The sequence below is a fragment of the Thermobia domestica genome, chromosome 2, assembly GCF_964235325.1.
Source record: "Thermobia domestica chromosome 2, izTheDome1.hap1.1, whole genome shotgun sequence".
In the NCBI taxonomy this organism is placed as follows: domain Eukaryota; kingdom Metazoa; phylum Arthropoda; class Insecta; order Zygentoma; family Lepismatidae; genus Thermobia; species Thermobia domestica.
Window position 1 is genome coordinate 159,336,386 of NC_137455.1, and position 20,088 is coordinate 159,356,473.

The 20,088-nt window shown below is 34.6% G+C and overlaps 1 protein-coding gene and 1 long non-coding RNA gene across 6 annotated transcripts in view; one reads left to right on the forward strand and one right to left on the reverse strand.

Moving 5' to 3' along the window:
• Positions 1-1,250: 1,250 nt before the first annotated feature.
• The window catches only part of tup (LIM1_Isl and LIM2_Isl domain-containing protein tup), a 371,468-nt gene continuing 352,630 nt past the window's right edge, over positions 1,251-20,088 (reverse strand). For 3 of the 5 annotated variants that reach the window (XM_081747535.1, XM_081747534.1, XM_081747543.1), the window contains 2 exons: positions 6,381-6,618; positions 1,251-2,266 (listed from right to left, as the gene is read on the reverse strand). In XM_081747535.1, coding sequence (XP_081603661.1) covers positions 6,451-6,618 — 168 coding nt within the window. In that variant the 3' untranslated portion in view covers positions 1,251-2,266; positions 6,381-6,450. Of the gene's footprint in view, positions 2,267-6,380; positions 6,619-20,088 lie in introns of those variants that run through there. The other 2 variants (XM_081747537.1, XM_081747536.1) reach the window with 1 other exon arrangement.
• LOC145676731 (uncharacterized) lies at positions 2,273-5,405 on the forward strand. The gene is made up of 2 exons (XR_014129451.1): positions 2,273-4,791; positions 5,262-5,405. It is a non-coding gene; the product is annotated as an uncharacterized LOC145676731 (long non-coding RNA).

Here is a 20,088-nt window from a genome sequence, read left to right on the forward strand (position 1 = left end):
GCCTGCGTCAGTTCTTCATAGAACCGAACAACAGTGATTAATTTTTATCTCTAACCTATCATTATTGTGAACAGTATAATGACTAATTTTAACCAACAAACCCGTTAGTCATTGCAAAACTTTTTTTTTTCTGTTACCTCTGATAGGTTTCAATTCGTATACCAATATTCGTTTCTAATAATGTTGTACTTAACGCCTTTAAATTCGTATATATACTCATCTTTTCATATAAACTTCCAAGTTGAATCTCTCGAACAGTTCTCAACTGTATTAGCTCAACAGTTCTCAACAGAAATTTTATTAGCTTGTTGTAATCAGCATGAATTGGTTCTTCAATGGCATGCTTAATTTCTCTGCAGGCGAGTGCTTTCTCCCAAACTTCCTTTGTTAGCGTCATAATAGCAGTTTCATAATGTGTCTGTCCAGATTAAAAAAAAAAATCATCTTAGGCATCAAATTATCAAGTTTTTGCGTACACAAGATATAAGATAAGGTTTATTGAAAAGAAAATACAAACTATTTAATGTTCTTTGGTATCTCGGTACATAATTTAATCCCAGTGATATTTTTCTACAGAAAGCACAAAAGAAATAATGTTTATTATAATAACCCACAGCTGACCTTTTTTAGAGTGGAGATAATTTCATAAATAAAATTAAGCAATATATGAGACTGCTGAGGAAAAAACTTACTATTCTTTTGAAAGTATGTTTTTCTCAATGGAAAGCATTCTTACCTTTTTGTTTTCTGCTTATGTAATTATAAGTACTGTATCTCTTTCAGAAGACAATAAGTATTCCTTCGTCACAATTACACGGTAAAAATTTCTCAGAATAACTTGAAAACTAATTATTTACCATATACATTTCAGAAATTTATAATTATCATTTTCTTCTTCTCCTTGATCAACAATAATAAAGAAATCATAACAAAGTCACAATGAATTCAAATTTGTAACAAAATGAAAGCAGTAAACCATATCATATGCACTCAAATCATTATATATATACGTATTTTCTTTCTTATATACCAACCGTGTAGTGATATCTCGAAAAAAAAAAAAAAACTTTTATATGTGATACTGATTACGCCGTATCCTATCAACAATTTTTATTTAAAAAATTGCAATCTTTTCGACAAACGTGTATTTATGTGTAATATGTGATGTGTAATGCATTATTATATTATATTTGTGTGTATATGCAGCATAGTAAACTCAAAAAAGAACTGTGGGTTTTTTTTAAAAAAAAAAATGATATTTTGTTCATTTTCCAGTATTACTGTTTTCTTTTTGTTGTTTAAAGTGTTGTAATAGTTCTGTAGCACTAGTCGAAGGAAAAATAACAAAGACTATTATTAAAACAACAACAACAAAAAACTTCTGTTTTTAAAGTTGAAGCGGATGATAATAGTGATGATGATGAACCACTAAAGAAAGAAACAAACACCAGAAATTGTCCATTTTTGTCTTCTTGTTCTTCTTCTTAATGCACATTCATGGCACTTCCCTTAAACGCGGAGTGGGTAAGGATGAAGCGAAATTGGGTTTTCGCATACTTAAAACCGTATTCATGTTATAATCATACATGTAGGTAAATAGTTGTTTGTTGTCTTGTTACTCTTTTTTTTATTAGTAGTAATAAAATGACATATCGGAAGTTGTATCACACGTTCACACACAGTTTTATTTTTTTTTTCTTGATTTGATTTTGTTTACTTTTCATGTTCTTGGATACATCTTTTTCAGAGTTCATTCTCAAGAAAAATAATAATATTAAATATATGAAATTTTCACCCCGCTCATTCAATGTATGTATTTTCTTTTACTTTATGACCACAAAAGAAAAAAAACAATCTTTTGCTTAATTTGTACCCTGAAATTATCTTATAATCTGTTATCATCACCCTATAACAGCGTGTTTTATTTTTTATTTTTTTTTATTTTAAACATACTTTGATTTCAATAATTACACTTATTTACAAACTTCTTTCATATATATATATATATAATATTTATATTTTATTTACGTAATTAAATATACAATGTTTCTTTTGTTTTTTTAAGATTTCTTTCAGCGTTATTTATATATACTTTCATTCATATCTGTACACATTGACACACAATATAAACTTTTTTTGTTTAAAATTTATTTCTTTATTTGCCAGTGAGCAGTAACCCAGTTTTCTCTTATTAATTTCTTATTTTCTTCTTTCTCCAAAGTTCATAAGTTAATGCCACCACTTACGAAGTGCCACACAGAACGACCTGTAACAAGAAAGAAAGAAAAATAATAAGAAAATGGAAACCAATGATGTTCAAATCTTAGTTCAATAGAACGAATTTTAATATGAATAGGGATGTATATGAGTTAAAAGAGTTGAGGCTATCTCATCTCGAAAAATCATGTTTCTACTGGAAAAGCTATGTTTCGTCACGAAAATTTCGCCTCGTCTCGTCTCGTCTCTTGCGCAACCTTATGCATGAAGATTGTGAGAAGCTAAGAATGGGACAAAAGAAAATAGTGAGCACTATGTTAATCAACACGAAGCTGAATAATTAATTATAATGATAAGCACATGTCTATCGTATGTGGATGTCTTTCGACCAAGAATCCAATTCTAAGCAGAATTTGTAATAACAGGGTTAGTTAAAAAGTATGTACACTTTTGTCTTAATTGCCTGTACAGCTTTCTGCGCTCCCAAGACTATTGAGAGCACCATTGTCTTCACCTTGTGACAGATATTAAGAGTTATTCACCTCAGTCCGTTTTGTGATATGCGAACTAAATATGGCAGCGCCACTAGTCGTTTGCGTCACAGGTGTACCAGGAACTGAAATCCGTAAGACTTTCAGCACAATATGAGAGGAATGTTTTATTACAGCGAAGTGTTTACCAATGGATGGAAAAGTTCAGAAGCTGTCAAACAATAAACATAACAACAAGTCCTTTTGAATCCACTAGTAAACACTTCGCCGTCGTAAAACGTTACCCCTGCCTTCTGCTGAAAGTCTTCTAGGGAATCCAACTGGTACACCTTCGAACAACAAGAAATAGGATGTGGAACACTGTTTTTTTCTATGGTGCAAACACTGACAGCGGCGCAGCAATATTTGTCTCGCAACAGCGCAAAGCGAACTCAAATAATAACACTGAGACCTGTCATATGTGAAAACAATGGTGATATATCGGCTTGCGACCGCAGAAAGTCGTACAGCCAACCTCCAGACGATTAGAAAAAAAAATGCACATACTTATTGACTTACCCTCGTATTAAGTTTAATAAAATTATTAGTAATTATGCTATTTGTAATATAGTAAGTTTACGAACACCTTCCATCAGCAATAAAACTGACAACTACCGTTATAAAGGACTAGCCACTTTTATTTACATTACTGGGCACAAGAAGATTACACTACTCTTCCCTCAAATAGAAATATGTTGGCCCCTTGTTCGAGACCAACTCTCATAGGTCTCAAACACCGTTTCAGTGTTACTGATTCATAGTATAAAACTATAAATTAATCAAGTAATTGTACGAACATAGTGAAGACAATTTATCAATATTTAAAGACATGTAATTTATTACACAGTATAGTTCAATATTAAAAATTGTATAAATGTTGCCATATTACATTTTCCGTAAATCTCTCGTGACGCGGATAGATTCTGACAACTTCTTGATTAAGTTAAGGTAAAAAATCATGGCGTAAATTTCGTACATAAATTTACAAAAGCGAACGATAAAAATTTAAAGAACAGAAACAATTCTCCAAGAATCGAGACGAGACATATATTATATATATATTATAGTACACAAGATGTGATAAAATTGACACGGTGAAACAAATTTTAATAGGCTATTGCGAAAACAAAAGAAAGTATGAACAAATCATATTATCTTTCGTTTTCACAATAGACTATGAAAATTAATTTTACTGGCTCAATTTTACCACACCTTCCATAATATTTAAAAAAAACATATGAAATAGTACAGTATAAAATATTGTATTCGAGTATTCTGTAAATTTGACTATCACAATGAATTTTCAATTTTTTAAAGTATTTTCTTTGCGCTCTTTCCGAATTTTTTTCCGATATGGTTAAAAATAATGAAAATTCATTGTGAAAGTCAAACTTACAGAAAACTCGAAAAGAGTTTATTTCGTAGGATAATCATGCTAAACATAGGCATATCAAGAAAATTGCAGTTCTTTATACGTAAACGTCTGACCAATCTTCAAAATGTTCAAGTCCTTTAATATATACTTTTATACACATTCTTATAATTATAATACCGATAATACTTTTAATACACAGACTCATAATATTAAAAGTGTTCATTAGTTCAAATCCTACTTTTTTTTTTCAAAATATTGGCTAAATCGAAAGAATAATACTAAATTTTCTCTGAGAGATTCTATATAAAATTACTAAATATTACTTAATAAACTAACTAATGTGTTCAGATGTCTTAATTTCTTGCCCATTTAAAACAAAATCTAATTATAGGGCTGTGGTGTCATAATTGATTTGAAAACGTAATCCAATGACAATTGGGAAACATATTAACGATAGAAAACATTGTATCGCATAATTAGTATTTCCACTAAAAGTATTTCAGTAAATTATTCACACAAAAATTTCAGTATTATCGTATAGGTGTTTCTGAATCCAAGACTATTTTTGTTACAATTTCGTGCCCAAAAATATGGGATTACCTTGCTTTTGCAACATATCATGATGTGAAGTTTTTCTTTCCTGAACAGAATCACGAACTTTCAATTAAGGTTAGTGTAAAGGGACAAGTTTTGCCGATAGATGTCACTACAGTCCTCGTATCTCTCCCATGCATTTTTTACGTTTCACGAAAATTTACAATTTCTTTTATAAATTTCAACCTCAGTAAGACTTCAAATTTTTAGAGAAAGAACTTCATAACCTACTAAAGGGAACAATCCGTGCCGATTTTTTATTTAGAATTTTCTTCATAGCTGAAACAGTTCCATTGTTAAACTCTTGGACATCCATTTCAACAATCAAGTCATTTCAACAATGATGAAAATTCTAAATAAAAAATCGGCACGGATTATTGTCTTCGATAGATTATGAAGTTCTTTTTCTAAAAATTTGAAGTCTATTGGTTGAAATTTGTAAGAGAAATCGTGAATTTTCGTGAAAGATAAAAAATGCATGGGAGAGATACGAAGACTGTAGTGCCATCTATCGGCAAAACTTGTCCCTTTAAACCAACCTTAAGCTTTGGCTTTATCCCGTTCTTCGCCTACCGCACTAGCTCTGAGCGTTCGCAGTTTTTAGTGAGAAAGACTAAGAAGGTCTGTATCTCATTTGATTTTTAGTGTAGTTTTGTAATAGGTTCTGAAAATATACAAAACTCTTGTTTTTTTTAAAAAAATGAGGGATCGGCTTGGATTCAAAAACACACATACATTCAGGGTAATATGTAAAGAACATATTTCGATGCCACGACCAATCAAATGCAAAGTTGGTAATAATGTTAAGAAATTTTACCGTTCTATTTATTGAAATAATTAGTTTCTGCTTTGTTAAAAATAACATTAAAACAATAAGACTATTCATCCTTCCTCGCATTAACGGTCTCGTTTTCTTCAATGAAATCGAGCACATTTAAATAATTTCCTCTACTGCTGTGCTTGGAGCGGGAGATTTCACCTACTACTGGAAAATTCTAAGTTGTATTCCGTTTTAACGGATGAATTTACAGAAAGAATAATACTGTTTGCGAAAGAATTACATACTCGGGTAGTAGAAAGTTCGATTCCCAGTGGGGGGACTGACCATTTTTAAATATACATGAATGAATTACAACGAAGTCTTGTTACGAAAACCAGAATGGCAATGGGACATAATGTGTAGATCACAGAAAACTGTTGGCCGGACATAGCCCTCCTTGGGACATACCCAGGGACTTGACTTTAGAGCTTATTTTGAAGTTACGAATTCGCATGAAACGATACTCGAAACAAGCCCGATAAACGCTCTTCCTCTCTGACCTTCTTCGAACATTGTATGAAGTAGTTCACATGTTTGCCAATAGATGTCACTGAAGGTTGGTTTCAGAAAGCATGTTTAAATACAGCAGATTGATTATATTCATTTTACACTAATATTCTAGTAAAATCAGAATGAATTATATAGAGATTACTTTGTCAATATATCTTGAGAACGAACGAATCAATTCAAATCAAGGTTTCGACATTTGGGAGAATTACATTTTCTCTAAAAAGAAATGTTTCTGAAATTGAGTCATTTAATTTGAAGTTACCAACACGAGAACTTGTAGCGAATTGGTAAAGATGCTTTTCTATTGGAAGTGTAATACTATATTAATAATTACCTGCGTGTTCCGTATAGCATTCAAGATTCCGGGTTCGTACTCCCCACTAGGTATGCGACACGCACTGGCGTTATGGGCTGGATGTATCGTGATGGAGACTATCGTCGCTCTCCAAATAAGTTACGTAGGAATCCGTAGAATCGGGGTGTCCCATGTCGCTTGCAGGATGAGAGCCAGGTGGAGGTCCCAGTTCATGACCCGGTGGGGGTGGTGCGCCGTGGATATCGTAGCCATGCATCTGCAATTAAAGAAACAAACCATGTCTATTGAACGAATATAGATTAAAAAAGAACATAAATATCAGTATTTCTCTGTAAATGTATATGAAGAAATCTATTGGTACTTGTACATTATGTTTCATTTAAGTTTACTGTGATTAAAATTACTTCTACACATAAAGTCATATCCTATATAGTATATACAGGGCGTTTCAAAACAACACCGACAACGTTTGGGAGGTGATTCCTGACACCAAGATAAGACAAAAAGTATAGACCAACTTGGGTGAACAAATGCTTCCTTTCGGAGTTATAGGCTGCCGAAAACATGAGAAAATGAACTTTAAAAATCCATAGTTCCAAAACTATGGGATTTACCCTAGTTGGGTCAAGACTTCACGTAGGAACTAGTATGTGCCCTATCCAAATATCCATGTTTCAGAATCCTGCGGTACTTCCGCAACAATTTTTATAGAGGCAGTTGGAGAGTACTTCAAAAGATATGACCGTAGCCAAACTCCCTCTAAAAAAATTGCTTCGTGAGTACCTTAGGATTCTGAAACATGTATTTTTGGATAGGACACATATAAGTTCCTCAGTGAAGTCTTGACCCGACTACGGTAGGTCCCACAGTTTTGAAGCTATGGACCTTTAAAGTTCATTTTTTCATGTTTTTAACTCCGAAAGGAAGCATTTGTGCACACAAGATGGTCTATACTTTTTGTCTTATCTTGGTGTCAGGAATCACCTCCAAAACGTTGTCGGTGTTGTTTTGAAACACCCTGTATATTTACTTAATATTAGGGTAGCTCACGAGATGAATCAGGACAGCTTCAATTGTTACCCCGTAGGTAACCCATACTTGATATCACTCAAGTGGTCTTCAGAGATTGAACTTATTCATTGACAAAAACAAGATTAATTAATGTTGTAAAGTTAAAATCGAGGATATATATATATATACCACAGAGAGAGAGAGAGAGAGAGAGATAAAAACCATGAAAGATATTTTCATTGCAAGATTTTCAATCTTACGCAATGTAGAGGGAAATTGAGAGGCATAGTCTACGAAAAGTTTTGAGAAAGTGGATGAATTATTACCATAGTGACTCTCAGACTTTTTAAAAAATTAAATTCTTGTTCAAATCGAAGTACAGATAAATAAACATGACTGACAAGATAAATGTATATGTCTGTATTGAATATAATAACATTTTCAATGATTTATTAATAACATATGGTATATTAATGACTATATGCATAGCTATATGAGATTGAAGAGAACTTAGCTGTCCAATATTCAAATTGATATTTATTAAAGCAAACATCTATTCAGGAGCCGAAGCGTATAGTTTAACTTGCAACACTGATAAATGGAAGTGTATTTTTATGTGGTTGAGAAATAGTTGATGAAATGAGAAAACGATATAGAAAAGGTAAAAGGAAAATGAACTCAAGAACAGAGTGTTCTTCACCACAAACATACAATATCTTGGAACCGAAACGACAGTGAGCTCTCAACTAGTGAATATCTATTCCCTTTCAATACCGGCGAAATTGGATTTTAAAAAAAAATCATTCTCTGTATGGAACACAACGTAAGCACGTGAGCTGGGCGAATGAAAAAAAGACTATGACGTGATGTTGTCGTGTAGCAAAGGGGTGTGGCTAAGCAGGCGTATCACAGCTTACATCTCGTTCTCTGCTTTAACAGTTTGACAAGGACATGGCAACACTGCAATACTCTCATTTGCTAAAAGTTATAAAGGGAACTCGGAGCGCCGCCTTCAAATGTCATAAACGTTGTCCCTTAGCTTAGTAAAATCTGTGCAAATCTTATGAAAAGCCGGAAGACTAGAAAAGAAATGGCAATAGAGTTTAGTTCCACGCCCGTCCAGTAATTAGATTTCTCAATTTTATAACGGTGCTCCTTGACATACTGGTAGTCTATAGTATGAAAATCAGGCAAGAATATACACATAATTTGACCAAATTCTAGTCCTCACTTTGATAGCTTCTTTTCCACAAAATTTCGATTGGTAGGGCCAACTTCCTTTAAAGTGTTACAAACGAGATGTCAGTCGGACATTGCTTTGATCTTGACTCAAAAGTAACGACAAAAATTTGTTCTTCTCTATGCGTCCTCTAAATCGAATCAGAGGCAAACTGGAAGGCTGTCTTTGTTTAAATTTGTTCGGCGATTCGTCAAAATAAATAATGAGAAGAAAAAAAGATCTCCATAGTGTAGGTAGTTATTTTGTTCTAAACATCGTGAGAAAATTATGTTTCAAGTATATATAAAAAAAAGAACAGAAAAAATGCACGATAATTATAGAAAGAAAAGGGATCACGGTACTAAAACTCATATTAGCATTATATAGACTGATCACGATGTTGAAACGATAATACGGAAAATGTTAACCATCTCACAGAGGTTATTTATTACCTGTACACAACGAGTTCCTTCAACATGATTAGTCAATGTGACCACTCATATAAAAGAGTCTTTATTTTAGTTTAAATATTACTCATCCAGTAGCTTCTCAATTGTGGATCTGAGTATGTAACGTCTATAGATAGTCATTCTTTGAGCAAAAGAGAGAGAGACAGAGAAAGAAAGTTTTTTTTTTTTTTCGAACTCCTTAACTTTGAACGTTACATACAGCTATTTTATTCTTGCACCTGAGATTACAAATAGATTAAATTAAGAGACATTACAGGAGCGACGGAGAAATTTCAATCGCACTGTCCGAGTGGACTCGTCGTATTTTCTTTTTCCTGTATGAGAAATACGTAAATACATAGATGTCATGTAGCCATCAGAAATTGACAAAACAAACAAACAAACAAACACACACACACACACACACACACACAAACAAACAATCAAATCTGGGTTACTAGTTGTTATCGTATCAGCAGAATAATTTCATTTTACGTGACTTTATTATTATTATGCAGCTATTTATTTATTTACTGACTACTTATGAGTTTCCTAATTCAAGATAAAAAGTGTTCTTTATTGATTTCAGCAAATCTTTATTTTATTTAACGTTTAATCTCAGTTTGTTCCGCATATTCCCCTCCTCCCAAATTATTATTCTAAATAGGAAGTTTTTGTTTTAAATCTCAAAGTCCAAAGCCCGACTATACTAGCCTATGACTCGGTAACTGAAGATCTGCAAAGGACAATATACGTATTTTACATGCACATAAAATAAGTCAAGATCTATCCATGCTAAGAGTGATTAGTATCGATTGAGTTCTATAGATCGCATCCTGCACACCAGTGGTTCCCAACTTTCTTTATCTGGAGCTTTCCTTGGTAAATCCAGCTTTATCTGGAGCTTTCTTCACGCCCTTTTACCCCCTACTTCCTATAACAAAGGCATATCACAAAATAACATTTCAGAAGTTTACTAAAGTTAAACCGTAAATGGTCATTACAATAGTTCTCTATTCACCATTTTCACAGTTTTTTCTCTGGTCCCGTTCCCGCTCTCTCAACTCCCCAGGTTGACAATCATTGCTATCTATGATCTTTGTAATTAATTTTTTAAAAAGCAAAATCAAATTAAAAACGAAAATTACGTAATATTGACGTAATTGCAACAATGCTTGAACATCCTTTCCTTTCGTCCAGACAAGAAGTGCAAATTTATATTCAAATAGGTATATGTAATAGGGTTATTCTCAACAACAGACGCTTAATTCGTTCCGACTTATTATTATACCACTTAGAAAATATTCAGTTTCGTATTTAGGGCTGCGGTGGCTCAGTGGTAGAGCGTTAACCTCTGGTGCATTGGTTCGATTTCATTTGAGGTTTGTGGTGAACAAACACCGTGAGCGTGGGTTTTCTCGACGTTCTCCCGTTCCCTCTCATTTTCTTCATTCCACCATTTCATTCATTTCTTATTATCATCGTTTCTTTTAGCCTAGCCGGCATACTCGTGGGACGTAGAACTTAAAAGATTTCATTTCATTTCAGTTTCAAGAATATTGAAAGATATGTTTAGTGACCAGGAACATGACAGGGTTTTCATTATTAGGTACGTAAGGTAAGAACTCCGCTACTTGTGCTTGTGCTTGTACATTGTCAATGACTTACAATAGAATTCCTATTGGTTAACAGAACGATGAGTTATACATTTTGATGCGTTTGGACTTAGTAGATGTGTTATATGTATTTCCCCTTCATTCTTGTTGTAAATAGCATTTTTTTTTTTCGAAAATTTGGCAAAGTCCAAACCCCCAATTGTGATATAGCCTTTGACTTGAGAACCTATGGTCTTCACAAGAAAATATTTCTATATGTAGCTATTTTAGATGCTTGCAAAATAAGTCAGGATCTACATACATGCCATGGGTGGTCGAGATCAGATGTGGGACAAATCTGAATTCGCATATTCTCTTATTTAATATCATACATAGTTTTGGAGATAATACAGTTTTGGAATAAACCAGTAATTCAATAAAAATATCAAATGATAGACTAACAATTCTGTAGGCTATCTAGTGTCCAGTTCATGAGTGTGGTTATTATTATGTGTTGTGGATTATATACAAAAAAAAAAAATTAAAAAAAAAATCTTCAATGTCAGAGAATAGAAAGAGAAAGAGAAGGAATGAAGAATAGAAACATGCCTTTAAGAAAGAAATTAAGTGACAAAAAATATATATTTTTTTTCTTCATAAAATAATAGCAAGAAAAAATGAATCTTGCTTTTACAGAAGCAAAGTTCAAACTTTTAACCACTTTGTTCCCAGAGTTCCATTAGCGTGCATAAAACTTCCGTTTCATTAACTTGTCCCTCGAGATGAGGTGGAGAGAACACGGACAGAGAGGGGAGTCTTTGCACGAACCATCTTTTCATACACTCTTCGTCTCCTTCCTCTCCTTCCAACACTCACAGTTTCCTTTCAAGCAATTCCTTGTCCTCTCTCCTCCGTCATCTTCCTTTCTTTTCTCTGTGTCTTCTTACTGTCTATCTATCTATCTGTCTGTGTGAGAGATGGAAGAAAAAAAGAAAACGACTGCCCTACTCTTAGTTTTCACCCAAGCAAGCTTTTAACCAGTACTGTACAAGAAATGCTACTAACCCATACTATTATATATATATATATATATATATATATATATATATATATATATATATATATATATATATATATATATAATTTTCGCTGTATAGTAAAGAAAATTTGGGAGCAAAAAGAAGGATCTTATAGTAAAATGGGTGAGAGACAGACACTTGAATCAACTACGAAAGAAAGAAAAAATAAAGAATAATAATATAAAAAAACTGAAAGACAAGGAAACTTCCAAAGAAGATTTCTTTAAGAAAAGAGGAGACAAAAACTTAGGCACAATGCACTCGAATACTCTATTTGAATAATTACTGATGAAGCAGCAGCATTGGAGAAAAGAGAAGGGTAGGAATGAACCAAAATTTTACTTTCTTTGCCCTTACTTTTTCATAAGAAAACAAAAAAAAAAAAAAAAGTTTATTGACGAGCTGTAATCTTTTCTTAACTGCTGATGGTTTCTTTTCCTTAACAACAACAACAACAACAAAAAAAAGTGTTAAAAGAAAAGGAGAGTTAGTTTTGTTAGTTTCTTCGTCTTTTAACTTTGTATATTTATTAAGAACTTACACACGTATTGAAACTTTTCCATTTTCTGCTTACTTGAGAAGATGACAAAACAGATAATGTCAAACTAAAGCTTGTAATAACATTAGATATCAACTTAGAAATTACATGTTTTCACAAACACTATGAGATTGGTTTAAAAGTAAAACTAAATGCAACAAAAAATAATCCATGAGGAAAAGTAGATAAAAAAAACTAATAATTAAATTATGATTACAGCTAACACAAACTGCTACAAAAGTGAAAGATAAAGTTCTCCCTCTACCCCTTCGGAATTGGCCATGGAAGTCCAAGGGCCATTTGACAAGGAAAGGCCCCATTCTATATTCATTTCGGCATTCATGTAATCAATTCCACACCCCAAGCTCCTTACTTTCTCAGGTATATATTCTAAAATGGGTATACCTCAGAGCCGTATCAGAACGAGCACACAACAATAACAATTTCCTATCCTTAGCGAGGACCAAATTCGGGCCGCCTTGTTGGCAGGTTTGGTCTTTATCGACTACTCTACAGTGACTCTTTTTCTGGTGACTCCGGGTTCAATTCATTGTGGGGCTAATGTAGTTCGGATCCGACATTAAGCTGTAGATCCACGTCTCATATAGTCTTGCTCCTGAATGAGACACTGAACTTTTAATCACCCAAACAACCAAACAGCAGCTATTTTTCATAAAAGAATCGCTCATATGTGGTTCTTGCAAAAATAAAAGGATGATGTTAAGGACTAATCTAAGACTTATTGTGTTACCACTGGCCGAGTGGATAGCTCGCACGTGTTTACCGTTTATTTTTCTCCGCTCTTTTGTGTCTCATACTTTCTTCAGCTGTCGTTTCTTCACTGTGTCATAGAGTCTTCCTGACATTTTGTCAACATTGACTTCATTATCATTATCACATTCATTCTCTTCTTCCGTTTCAATTTGAACTTCCAATCTGCTACATATCATAACCTGAAATTGCTGTTGAACCCTTTAAGATCTTGTGACTGTCAACATCAAACCATTTAAACTTCTACAGTTGTCCTGGATAGATACCAAAGTCTTTGTCGCGTTTTTGCGATCATGTAAATTGCGGTCTGAATTGCAAATTTTCCCTCTGTAAGTATGGTTATCTATAATACTCGTTTGCTTCCAAGAGTCAATTTGATTTCGCATGCAACCGTCTGGAAGATTACAAAAGTACACTTATGTATATATTTTAATGACTTTATTGTACACCTTCCTCCTTTTATCGCAATGTACATTCTATCATAGTTTATAATCTGATCTTCTTAAATGTTGGTAATACTAGTACAGTCAATAAATTCATGGACTGGTACCCAGAATATAGGCAACCAGTAGTACTCATGGTTGCTATACTTGATGTGAACGTCCGTCCACACACAGAGAGAGACAATTACACAGATCTACACTGGCCTTCAAAATAGTTCAAGCATCATTTTCTGTCTTTTCTCAAGTTTTTGCGTTTTGGAGATGATGGCGGTTTCCAGGTGGCTGCTGGTCTCGTTAGTTGCGGATCGTAGAGGACACCATGTTTCATCTCCTGTTATTATCCGGTTCAGGAACCATTCCATCAGCGTCAGCACTTCTGATCGTTGGTCTTGTGTCAGAATGAGTGGGACACGGTGCTGGAGACACGCGACATGTTCAAGACATCCGTCAGAATATTGTGACATGTGCCATGGCTAATCCGTACTGCTGCTGCGATATCATCTACCAACTGGGAACGGTTAGCTCGCGCAGCCATGGCAACCTCTTCAATCTTAGGATCTGTTTAGACTTGTTAGCCGACCTACTGCTTCATAATTCTCTAGACTGTTTCTCTCTTTCGTAAACCGTTGGTGCCACTTAAACACTGCACTGCAGCCCAAGACGTTGTCACTCTACACTTGTCTGATCACTGCAACGTTCCTGCAGCGGATTTGCCTAGCTTTTGGCAGAACTTGATAATTTCCCGTTGCTCAAACTGCGATATTCTCGAAGTCCGCCGCGGCGCAATCAACTCCTTTCACAACAGAAACAGCACGTCTGTTTACACTCTATGCACAGACTTGCCTCTTGCTGGGTGGAGAGATGAACTTCCATTGCTTCCTCCAGGATATCACTTACCAGGTTTAGTATACCACTAGCATTATACTGTCCAATCCACGAACTTAATGACTGTAGTAGTATACAACACCGTTCTTTTCAAGAATCTAATTCCTACACCGTAAGCTACGGTTCCCCATTAGGGATGCGCAAGAGACAAGATTTGAGGCTGTCTCGTCTCAAAAATGTGCTGTAAAAGTGATGTCTCGACTCGAAAAATGTATTCTTTTCTATTGGAAGAGCTGTGTCTCGACTTGAATTATGTCAGGAAAATTCTGTCTCGACTCGTCTCGTGCGCATCCCTATGCCCCATAGGAACATGGTAACGTTCTATCGCCAGGTTTTATCATTGCCAATCTGCCTTAGACTTACATCCTTAGTTGCTACCACATCTACGTTAGTTCTCTTCTCCTAAAATCGAAAACTACCTTAACTTTAAGTGGACTCATATCAGCCCATGTTCTTAACGTGATTTCTTTCCTTATTTTGCTTTTCAGATTTCCTGTAATTGTCACATGCAGGCAAAGTATTTTATCTCCAAAACATTTTAATACAAAAAGATTCAAAGATATTCTTCTTCTTGCTAATACGATAGACTTATCAGTCCCAATGTAAATGGAGAATTGCATTTGTGTTTGTCGGCGGGCCCATAAAGATTCATTAACCTCCTTCACATGCACCACCGGTGGAATGCTCCATAACGTGCAATACAGTGTATGATCTTATTTCACTGTAGCTACCGAAATTATGTTTCAACTGCACAAAGAACCTCTATTTGGAAGCATTGATATGCATAATCTAACGCGTTTTCCTGTGCAAAACTGAGTTTCATAAGTTTGCTGTGAAACGACCTATGTAATATCAAACTATAGCATATAGGTATATGCTTATGATTAAATGTTATAGACAATGTTAAGGCTTAACTTTGGCATGGAAAAGGAGAACAGAACAGTGCATATGTAAAATTTGTAAATAATGAATCATTTGACAATAAGTGAAGGGTAGGCTATCCTTGATTAAACAGAAAAATGCAACAAAAGACTGTCTTGTAGATTCTGTTCTGACGCAGATATTTTAATACATTATTATTATTATTATTGTATAACCAACCTGAACTCTCGAATGACACAATATGTGATTTGATGTTATATACATATTCAATTTGTTAAATGAGAACAATTAATTACCATATCAAAGGTAATTTGATGTCTTAGATCACAAGAGAACTCATGCGGATGTAATAGACTCTGGTGCAAACAATTGCCTGATATCGCATATGTAAACAACTTGTTATTGTAGATGGAAAATAAGAAACAGCTATTTGGTATTATTTCATGTGCTTGGCCTGACTTCTATGGTCTTAATCCCAAACGAATGAATGCAAGTGATCAGGATAAGAGAAGAAACAGTTTATCACCGAAACATTATGGCAGGAACCGAGGTAATATTGCCTCTTCATTCTCCCGTCTTTGCTCTCTCCACCTCAGTCAGGTTTCTTTTATAACTGTCAAATTTCAGGGGAGAGAAAATAAGCAAATTAATTTAAGAGGTATTGCTTATTTAGTTTCGGTATCTTTAATGCCTTTGTTGCTTATTTTGGGATGCAGAGAGTGGTTCGTCTCTATTTCTCATGTGCAGAAAAATAGAATGATTTTTGCTCGAAATTTTTTCCCAATGTAATTTGTGAATATTAGCGATAACAGTTGAAGATTAGATTATGTTTCACTCCTGTAACATATTTTAGGTGTGCTTAAACTATGTTCAGATTGTTATTCAAGAGAGAAGGGACTAAAGTTCCAAGTTCATATCGTTTTAGGAATTCTTTTACATATCTTGATATGGTAAATAAATGTTTTTCCATATATCTCGTTAAAAGCCACAAAACCTCCTTACGTGCACTACTGCTATATCATATGTCCTAAGGTGAACTCAGTCAACATGCTTTGTACGTATGTAGACAGCATCATTATTTCAGATATTCCTAGAGATGGACAGGAGTCTCCACTCATATAAGAATTTCATGTTTTTTTTTATTAGTATACAATTGATTACAACATAGCTGTTACTTCTCAGAGGTCATTGCCACTCTACCCTCCCCGAATGACGCCCTGATGTGAGATATTTTCCTCCACAAGTTTTTGGTACCCGAGTTATGGGCCATCAAAGTTAGGGTTGGAAAAACAAAATCATCTTCAGATGAAGTTATCCAATCTTCATCAAACTTACATAGTGGTAGACCTTAATATACTTAGTACGTATCTTTTTTAATAATAATAATAATAATAATAATAATAATAATAATACAGTAAACCCTCGTTAACACGAATTCCAAGGGACTGAAAAATCAGGAGTTCGTGTTAAAAAATTCGTGTTAACCGGGGACCCAAATTTTATTATTCGAATACATTTTCTCCATACATACGCACTACAGTATACAGACTATACGTACCACTACAGTGTATTATGTATGTCATAGAAAACACTAGAGATGGTATCGAGACGAGACTGAGTAGTCTCGGCCTCGTCTTGGTTCCAAATTCGAGATGAGACCAAGACTATTCTGTCTTGATACCATCCACAGAATTGTATCGAGACGAGACAAGAGTTTCGGTTTCGTGTCGATTTCGAAAAGCACGGTTCGGTCTCCAATTCGAGTTAAGATCAAGATCGAGACTAGTTTCGGTCTCGGTACCGTCCTCTGAAAAGTGAAAACACGACACTAAGCTTATTATCCTATCTTCGAAGATTAAAAAAAAAAAAAGTTTCCACGCAGAAAATCCAAGTCAAGTTATAAAATGGATAACTCCGCTAGCAGGTTGGGTACCGGTAGTAACGGAAAGGTATTTATAACTGCTGTCACCAGTTTGGAGTTACAGGGGAGAGAAGAGGTTTTGTCTCGAGCTGTCGCCAGCAGCTCGTCTGCCAAGCACCTGCATGTTCAGCGCTTGACGGAGGACAGAATCAACACCTCACAAGGGAGGAAAGATACCTGTTTCTGGTTTTTCTCGTGGTGTTTCGTTTCTGGTGTTTCTGGTTTTATACAGACGAAGGCAATTTTCGTCTGTATAGATACTGTATGGCAAAAACTGATCTGGAGTGAAATCTGAAATAAGATAAATGATCTGAAAAAACAAACAAACAAACAAAGGATTGAAAGTTCGTGTTAAATGAAAACCTTTACTGACTCAAGGGACTAAAAATTAGTTCGTAATTCGTGCTAACCGAAATTCGTGTTAACCGATAAAACTTCCTGTAAGATAACGTACAGCGATGCCGGGACCGAAATTTTGTTCGTCCTAACCGAGTGTTCGGCTTAAGCGAGTTCGTGTTAACGAGGTTATACTGTAATAATGTGTCTATCATCAGCTTTTTGCATAGAAAAGGATCACCTAGAACCGCCAAAGTTTCTACACAGACAGATGTTCACCAGATCTAAGTACATGCGAAAATGTCGGTATTTCCTTTTTTTAATTTTTTTTTTTTTTTTTTTTTTTTTGGCTCAGGGGGAACTCACGGGATTGAAAATGGATGCGTCTCTAGTTTTCTAAGAATGCCTTACGTGTATGCAACCCTCATTGCATGTTTAGTGTGCTGGCTTGTATAACAGCAGAAGATAAATACCCTGGCAATTTACTTCCTCTTTTTCAATTCTTTTTTTAAACCCAGGTTCTGCATTAAGACCTGGCAACGACGCACAACGAGGTAAAAACTCAAAAAAAAAAAAAAAAAAAAAAAATATTAAAATTAACTTTATTAAAAAATTGTTTTTCCCCTCGGACTAATTAGCTGCCAATATTAGATGCACCTGGGTCCTTTATAACTAGCGTTTCAGAAAACTATATTGATTGCAATACCGTAGGGAGTTGTTGCGGTCCAAAAAAGTGGAGAAAAATTCAAAAATGTTTAGTAAGTCTTCATATAAAAATATGTTGTATTTTAAAATTGTTTTCTTGAATTAAGTATGAGTTCGAATGTTTTGATCTGGTCAACATATAACTCTAAAGTGAAAAAAAAAAAAGTTCTTTAAACATTTAAAATCAGAAATAAGAAAAGTCAGAACTGAAAAATTGCTGGGTTTATGAGTCTACACGATTTCTCTTCATTCTACAATTTTGTGCCTCCTTGCTGTCTCGTTCATTTCAAGGTTAAATATTACCTTGAAGTGTGCATGAAGAGCGTCTCCCGTGATTAAGTGCACAAATTTTCACACTGTGGACCGAGAGCCCCAAATAGATCCTGCAAACAAGAGTTAGCCCATTCGCGTGCTCGCTATGTAAATAATCAAACGGAGATCTTAAGGTCACTACATGCGTTCCAAAAATCTGGAGAGGAATAAGTGTAGTTATTCAGCTTCGGATTTCCAAAACGTATGTGGGCGAAAACTGCGCAGTTTTTCGTCTTCTAGTTGGACTCTTCAGGCCGATTTCATCAAAGCGAAATTCGACTTTAAATAACTATGCAGTTTTAAATAGCGGTCGGTGAACGCTCGAACGTCGTTGTAAGAATTTCCTCTTCAGCAGCTTGCCACAGACGTTCCGGAAATCCGGAGTTGAATAACTGAACACTCATTCCTCTGCTGCGGACTTCCGGACCGTCTGTGGCGACCAGCAAAGAGAAAAAAATGCGCTTTTTTTTTTTTTTTTTGCTTACACAAACGTTCAGGAAAGTCAGAGAGGATTAACTGCACAGTTATTCCTGTCTGGATTTCCTGAATATGTGTGGGCAAGATTATTTTGTGATCAAATTCAAAAGTCCTTAAAGGAATACCTGTACACTTATTTCTCTCCAAATTTCCAGAACGTGTGTGGCGAATCTGGCGACCTTTGCATCATTCTCTCTGAGGATGCTTATAACAATGGATCAGTTGAAGATGACGGTGATGATGCTGTAGATTTAGTATATACTATCAAAGAATTGATTATAGCTGTGCTTGTTTCCATGGAGATCGGTTAGTACTAAGTATTTTGGCAGATCTGTTTATATTTTTAATTAATAGCTTTAACATCACGTTCCTTTCATAATACACTTCATTACCTTATTTTTCTTTTTTATCGATGGAGAAATGGTCATTTCAACTTAGCACCATGAAAGCATACTTCAATACCTACATGAATATGTGATGTAATTGTTGGCTATCTGGCTATCTGTGATTAGGTAACAGTTATTTACGTTATCCTCTTTTGTTTATGTTAAAAAACTTTCTCTTTTTTTCATAATTACCGTATAACATTTAATATTTATTTTGTCATATAAACGTAAATTTCCGAAATATGTAAGCAATTTTTCAACTTCAATATACATTAAATGCATTACAACAATACCGAAAATAACTTTTTTAAAAAAGTCGATTTTCATTCTTTTCCACACCGTTGTTTTATTTTTTTCAACTTTTTAATCTGACTAAATCAATGAACTTTTTTTTTTTTGTTAGACTAGCGAATGTGCCAATTTTTTAAGATTCCCGCTCAATTTCTTCAAAAGTTATTTAACTTTTCTTTGGAGGAAGGGGGGGGGGGGGGAAGGACACCTTCGTGCAACGACTTCTTACTCTTTGTATACAGGTTCTGAATTAAGACGCGGTAACGACGTCCGCATACTGCTGGAGTGAAATATGCTTCCTCTGGGGTCTTTTCGATCTTCAGTTATATAGAACATTGAAGTTGCTTCGTGAACTTAGTCAAATTTTCAACAATCTCAAATTGCTATTTATGTCAATTTATGTCAAAAACATATGGAACAAAACCT